This window comes from Semicossyphus pulcher, unplaced genomic scaffold, assembly GCF_022749685.1.
Source record: "Semicossyphus pulcher isolate SPU_LCO1_2020_fin unplaced genomic scaffold, fSemPul1.0.p SCAF_18, whole genome shotgun sequence".
Lineage (NCBI taxonomy): Eukaryota > Metazoa > Chordata > Actinopteri > Labriformes > Labridae > Semicossyphus > Semicossyphus pulcher.
The window spans coordinates 1,672,501-1,679,392 of NW_027211691.1; the positions used below are offsets into that span (position 1 = coordinate 1,672,501).

General features: G+C 43.6%; 1 protein-coding gene across 1 annotated transcript; it reads right to left on the reverse strand.

The window, feature by feature from the left end:
* Positions 1 to 1,044: 1,044 nt before the first annotated feature.
* On the reverse strand, positions 1,045 to 6,892 carry LOC138596201 (leukocyte elastase inhibitor B-like). The gene is made up of 6 exons (XM_069667817.1): positions 6,874 to 6,892; positions 6,656 to 6,766; positions 4,684 to 4,826; positions 4,352 to 4,429; positions 4,004 to 4,148; positions 1,045 to 1,136 (listed from the first exon to the last, which is right to left on the reverse strand). Exons 1-6 carry the CDS (start codon positions 6,890 to 6,892, stop codon positions 1,045 to 1,047), a joined length of 588 nt encoding a protein of 195 aa, XP_069523918.1.

Sequence of the window (6,892 nt, forward strand, 5' to 3'; positions counted from 1 at the left end):
GTATTGGACATTGATCTTCTTTCTGATTGGATGCTTTGTCTCTTAATCCTCAGCTTGCTCGTGTCATTTACACCATGTGGTGGCTGTGCAAGGAAACATGGGGCAGATCGTAACAGGTTATTGAGTCAGGGGCAGAGCATAAGAAACAGACAGATCTGTGTTATATTGGCTCCGCTCCTCTATAGCTCCTTTCACACATGCCACATTGTGGCAGGGTGCCAAATACTTAACTCACCTATGCTGCCAAAATGTCCAGAGCCGGCCCTGCAGCTGTACCAATATGTAGGCCTAGATCAATGCAGAGACTTTGGTTTGATGTCGGCCTCACACGGGGCACCAAAATATATGTCGCATAAATAAGTTATTATTGAAATTAATATTTCATAATTTGCACTCATTAAGAAAGGGGCGTCACTTCAGCTATGGAGGAAATTAAACAAATAAACATTTTGGATTGATCAATCAAATTGGTTGAAAGTTCTCAAATACACTGACCGACATTTTCTGCTTTGAAAAAGGACAGAGGGGCACTGTTTAGCTCAGTCGGTAGAGCAGGCGCCCCACATACAGAGGCCACAGTCCTCGTCGCACTGATCGCAGGCTCGACTCCCGGTCTGCCGACCATTTGGTGCATGGCATCCCCCACTCTCTACTCCCAACATTTCCTGTCTCTCTTCAGCTGTCCTATAAATAAAGCCAAAGGCCAAAAAGAGAGAAAAAAAAGAAAAAGGACAGACTTCCAGTTTGGCGATAAATTAAGTCCATTTTATTTATAATAAAATGATTACAAGTGCATGACCAAATGAAGGAGTGAATCAGCCTATAAACAGATTATATCAAATGAACGAATGATGGAGACATGACAATCAAAATTAGCTAAGTTATAGTGATGAAGAGTACGAGTTTGGTTTGTAAAAAGCTAACGAAGAGATGCTAATTAAAGCCCTATAAATTTGGAGGTTATGATTCACTTAAGTACTATCCTACATCAACCTTGGCCACAGCAGCATCAGATACTTTCGGCCTACGTGTTGCAGAGTTGTCTCATGGGGGTCCATCGGCCCGCTTTGCTCCAATCCAGGGACACCAGCTCTCCAGCGGGTAGCGCCCAGTGATGGAGACGAATATGTAACGATCTGCATAGACAAAGGTGAACCCAAAGGCACCACAACAGACTAAGAATCAAAAATAGAAAATATTTATTACCATAAATTCAAATAACCAAATCACAAGAAATAACAAGGAAGCCTGAACTCACCCTAAAATCACAACCTGACTTATGGAAACCAAATTTCTCACAAGAAAGAAAAATCACTCTTTAAAAGAGGAAAAACTAATCTAGAAACAAAACACCTATTCTAATAAAGAAATGAAAATCACTCTAAGAGAGGAAACTCTAAACTTGAAAACGAAACACCTAATCTAACAAGAAATGAAAATCACTCTAAAGAGAGGAAATCTAGACCTAATAAATAAACAAAGAAAATCTCAAAACTGGCAAAAATGCAGAAACAAAAATAGTCTAACTAGAACTCTCACCGAACTGTCTTGGAACATAAAACAGGAACATGGAACAAGGATCAAGGGAATTTGCTTGAACGACTGACATGAAGACAAGTACGAACTGGCACAGGACAAAGGGAGACGCCACAATTTAAACACGAGGAAGGGAATGACAGGTGAAACCGATTAGGGAGGGGCCAGACAATCACCAGACGCGAGAAACACAGGGGCAGGAAGTAATGTTATCTAAAACAAGAGGGAACAGGTTACTTTCAAAATAAAACAGGAAATGACAAAAACATGAAAGAACGAGACAAAAATGGTAACTTAACTAAAGGAAAGAAACAAGACATGACAGAATAGCTATGATTCTGAGCTGGCCAAAAGCATCCACCTCGGTGGATCTGTAGAAAGGCTCTGGAGTCTGACAGCTTCTCAGTTGTTAAAAAGGAAGGATTGCAAGAACTGTTCCAGATGCTGATCCATCAAAAGCTGAAGTTGAATCAATAAAAATCTTAGTAATGACGTTTGGCTTAACGATAAATGTGTAATTTTTGCATCCATTTCTTTGTCTTCTGTTTGTCTGCCTATTGTTTCGTTATTTCTCGTGTGGTTTACCAGAGTAATTTCATTTCGGGATCTTTCACATAAAAATCATATATTTCTTTACCACTATCAACAGTGATGTAATAAACATTGAAAGAACAGTGATGGTGAATACACAACACTTCTATTTACGCGTAACCATAGACAAGAAAGACGGAAACATAATTATTCGGCAAACCTGAATAAAGGGGGGGGAGTTTGCTGTTGTCCCAGGTTATCGTCCGTCCATACATCCGGCTGTAAATTGTCTTATTGGATCAGGCAATCTCTCACTAAGATGCTGTGGCCCCCCCTATGGGAAAGGGGTTTAGGGTCTGACCTTTAGTCATGCAGATTGAGCATTAGCTCTCAGGTATTTCCTGCTCTGTCCATTGTGCTCGCTACAGGGCTTCCATACAGATGGGCTACTTTATGTAACAGGAGTTATTTTAGAGAATATACAGATTGTTATGAAAGCTGTAGTCGGTTATTGAAAGTCTTTTATATATAGGTGTGGTTTAGGTAGGTAGGAGTCACGGTCAGAACTGACACACACTTGGGGTGTGGTGGCTTTGACTGATGAGTCGATTTCAGTGGCACCTGGGGGGAGCGAGTTTTGATGTGGTTACGACGGAGAACAAAGAAGATCATTTTTATTCACCTTTTAAAACCTGAACTAGAAGAGCGGGCTGGCAAACTGGACTGACGGAACTGCACCCGATGGGTGATCAGAGGATTTGCCCAGGCCGAGTTAGCCATTGAATGTAACGCTACCACTTTTGTCACAATTGTTTAAGGAGTTCTGAACTGTTCAGTAAAAGGACGTCATCTATCGCAATTTGGGATAACTTCATGCTAACATCACGTTTACCAAACGCTAGCCACGCCGTTAGCTACCTGGCTTAAAACACATGACTTGTAGTGTGAAGCAGGATATTTGGCAGCCAGTGTTTTGCTGACAATATTAGCACCAGTCCCAGCTATATTTAGGGGTGGGCGATATGACCTAATCATATCATCAACAGTATAATACCGCAGTATTACAAAATGAAACCATGAAACATGATTGTAGCTCCGTCTGCTCTGTTGTCAGTGTAAGAGAACAGATCTGAGCAGACAAAAATACTTTTAAAGAAACAAATGTGTTCATTGGTGCAAAATAAGAATGAAAATGAGGTACAGGCCTTCATGTGTTTTGGGAGGAGTAGCCTGCCCAGTTTCAAGCTGTGAGTGAACTGAGCAACCTGGGTCTGAGCTATAAAGGATTTCTTCTTCTTGTCCTCACTCTGCCCTGTTCTGTCCTCTTCTGGCTTCACGATATCTGAATTTAGTTGATGGATGGAGTTGACTGGCTTCACATACGAGATGCTGACATACACATTCCCTGAAAATAGGGCAGCACGATATTGAAAAAAAACTGACATTGCCATTACTTTATGTTCTGCGATATTTACTGGAAGCCAATGAAACTTTAGAAAGACACAAAACAGACAAAGAGACGCAATATGTCCAAAAAGAAACCAAAGTTACTTATACTGACACCAATGATCAAAAAGAGACACAAAATAACCCAAAAGACGTGTCTGTGCATCTGTAGCTCTTGCTCTTATTTATAAGGTATTGGAGCTCTTAAACATGTACGTGTCAGGGGCCCATCCCCTCACATCCATCCATGTCTGCAGGACGTCCAGCGGTGTTTACTCAGGGGAGCAGTATCTTCCTGCAAACAGGACGGTTTTGGTGGGGTTATGTCTGATAAAGAAGAGGAAGGGATGGTCTGCCGAGGAGGTTTCAGGGCTCCTCAAGAAAATAGATGTCAGCTTAGCAACAGTAGCAACAGTGGCAGCAGCAGCCTCTGTCCACAAAGTTCTCATAGGTCAGCTTCTTCTACAGCTGGTGTGGACACAACATCTACTATCAGTGTGTCTGTTTAACACGTGTTTTCTGTGTGTGTGTGTGTGGTTCTTTACCTTCTCCAGGCCTGTGGTGTCGTCCTCTATCTCATTGGGCAGGATGATGAGCATGCTGAGCTCCATCCCTTTGTAGGGCATCTCCAGGACCTTTACAAAAACATGACATTTTGACATTTGATTTCTTCTTCTTGAACAACAGGTCACTATCCAGGAAAAAACTTCCCGGCCATTAAAAAGACCTTTAGTCAGATGCTTTCAATCCTCACTTAATTTGTCCAACATAATTTAAATCTGTACATAAACGGAGATATCAAATTTCATGGCAGAAGCCCACTGTGGACAAACATTACCTTGATTTTGGCCTCAGGAATGGATGCGAAAGAGAACCATGTCTTCTGCTGCATCATCTTCACCGGCTTGGTGTCAGTCTGAAGACGACAGAAAGCAGAGAAAAAACATCTCCTGATGAGTCGGTCATTACCTCACACATCCTGAAACTGTTATTTAAAAAGTTATTTATTAAGTATCACTTCCAGGCTGTAACTTTCCATCAAGCTGAATCAACACAGCTCAGCTCAGCCCGTGTATGCTAGCTATAGTATTAGAAACCTCATATAAACTGTGTTCTGTCATGCAAAACAACTTCATGACCCCTAAGTGTTGCTGCTGTGTGCAGTGTTACCTTATTCATTCTAAACAGATCATCCACAGTGCTCCTCTTCCTGAACGGATCTCTCCACGTTCCTTTGAAGTAGATGGCGTTGATCAGCACCAGCGCGGTCGAGCTGTCCACCACACCTGGGGCCAGTATGTCCTTAATTTTACCTGGTGAGCAGTAACAGGAACAGAAATCATCGTTAAGACAGACCAAGTACAAGTACTTACATTTGGTTACCAATATGAGTACTTAATAAAATCATTACAGTTCTGATAATGACTTCAAAAACATGTTTCATTTTCATCAGATGGTCCTCACTTTCCGACTGTAACAAAGTAAATCGACAGAACGTACAACAAACGGTTGCTGACATTTTAACAAACAACTTTGTTTTACTTAACAAACAAACAAGACACTGCCACACATTTTACTTTGGTGTAACCTGTAACACATTCAGTGGATTTCAGTATAACACAACATACCACATATAGTGTAAAAAAGGTCACGTGATGAACCCTCCTATTTCTGAGTGCACCTGAACGCAGCACTACACAGCGCATCCCCCCCGAAACACGGCAGTGAGGGAAATATGCCCGGACTTGTTTACTGCACTTACTACAGAGACATCAGTGATCGCAGACTGATTCTTTCTATCGTGTGTGCGTCCATGAATATGTGAGTTTGTCACGCCCACTGCTGCCTCCTAGCAGGTCTCTCTCCCTCCCTGTTTCTGTGTGTCTGTCTCTGCTTAATTACAGGAGTGGGTTCAGGTGTGTGGGAGCCAGTGGGCAGCTGCTAATCATCTAATCAACTCTGCTACAAATACCCGGCTTCTTCACCACCACACTGCCAGATCGTAGACTCAGTTTGACAGTCAGTACGCTTCGGCCTTTTACTCTCCAGATTTTGCATTCCTGTGTCACTTACCCTTGTTTCTTCTGCCTACAGTGCCTTGGACCTGCTCCCACCACCAGCCTACTCCTGGAATCCTTTTTGACCCACTCCCTCAAGAAAAGAACCTTGGCTCCCCTTACCTCAGCCCTGCCTTCACCTTCGTACCTTTTTTGAGTTTGTAATACACTCTTTTGCTTTGAAACCATCCTCAGTGTTTGTGTTCAGCTTCTTGGGTTCAAGTTCCTTTTTCCCGCGTAACAGTGCGATCTGGCCAGAAAAATAAACCCAGCAGACACAGGTTTAGAAAATCCATCAGATTTTTCACAAATCAAATTTGCCGTTTCCAATCAGGGCATTCTCCTGGGGGAACATGATCAAGTGTTGAAGACCCTCTCTGAAAGTAATCAGGCCATGCTTCATCAAATTACCCTGTTAACAAACCAAGTAGCTGATCTCACCACTCATCTCATTCAGGCTGCTCCTACTCTGCCAGTCTCACCCCCTCTGGCTTCTTCCCCAGCAGCTCCTGATCCGGCTCCCTATCAGGTCCCTGTCCCCCGTGAGCCTTTTGTCCCAGCCCCAGAACTTTATTCTGGAGATCTGGGTTCCTGCGGTGCCTTTTTAACTCAATGCTCCTCAGTGTTTGAGCAACAGCCCCTCTCTTATGCCACTGACCACTCCCGCATAGCTTATGTTATAAACTCCATGACTGGAACTGCTCAAGCCTGGGGATCTGCAGTTTGGGAGAGCCAGTCGCCTATGTGTTTCTCCTATCAAGCCTTCACAGCGGAGATGAGAAAGGTATTTGATCACCCTGTTCGGGGCAAAGACGCTGCTAAACGCCTGCTCATTCTCCGGCAGGGTTCCCAAAGTGTGGCAGAGATGGCAGTGTATTTTCGCACCCTAGCAGCGGAGAGTGGATGGAATGATGAAGCGCTGCAGGGGGCTTTTCAAAATGCCTTAAGTGATGTTATCAAGGATGAACTTGTGTCCAGAGATGAACCTGAGTCCCTAGATCAACTTGTTGCCTTGGCCATTAAAATTGATAACCGTCTCCGGGAGCACCGCAGGGAGAGAGGTTCCAAACTATCTGCTTCCTTACCAGCTCCCCCTCGCCACACTCCTAAGATAATTCCCGAACATACCCGAGCATTCACGGGAAGCACTGAGGCTGAGCCCGAGCCGATGCAGCTAGGCAGAGCTCGGCTAACACCTGAGGAGAGGACCCACCGCATCAACAGTAAGTCCTGTCTCTATTGTGGGTTAACTGGCCATTTCATCTCTACATGCCCATCACGCCCAGTAAAAGACCAGACTCACCAGTAATGGGGGAAACCAT

What these genes read in the sequence shown, in the direction of transcription:
- LOC138596201 (XM_069667817.1), bottom strand. An exon ending in ATCTGTTTAGAATGAATAAG is followed by an intron (nt 4,430 to 4,683) that starts GTAACACTGCAC and finishes TGTCGTCTTCAG; the next exon opens with ACTGACACCAAGCCGGTGAA. An exon ending in GTTAAACAGACACACTGATA is followed by an intron (nt 1,137 to 4,003) that starts GTAGATGTTGTG and finishes TTGTCTATGCAG; the next exon opens with ATCGTTACATATTCGTCTCC.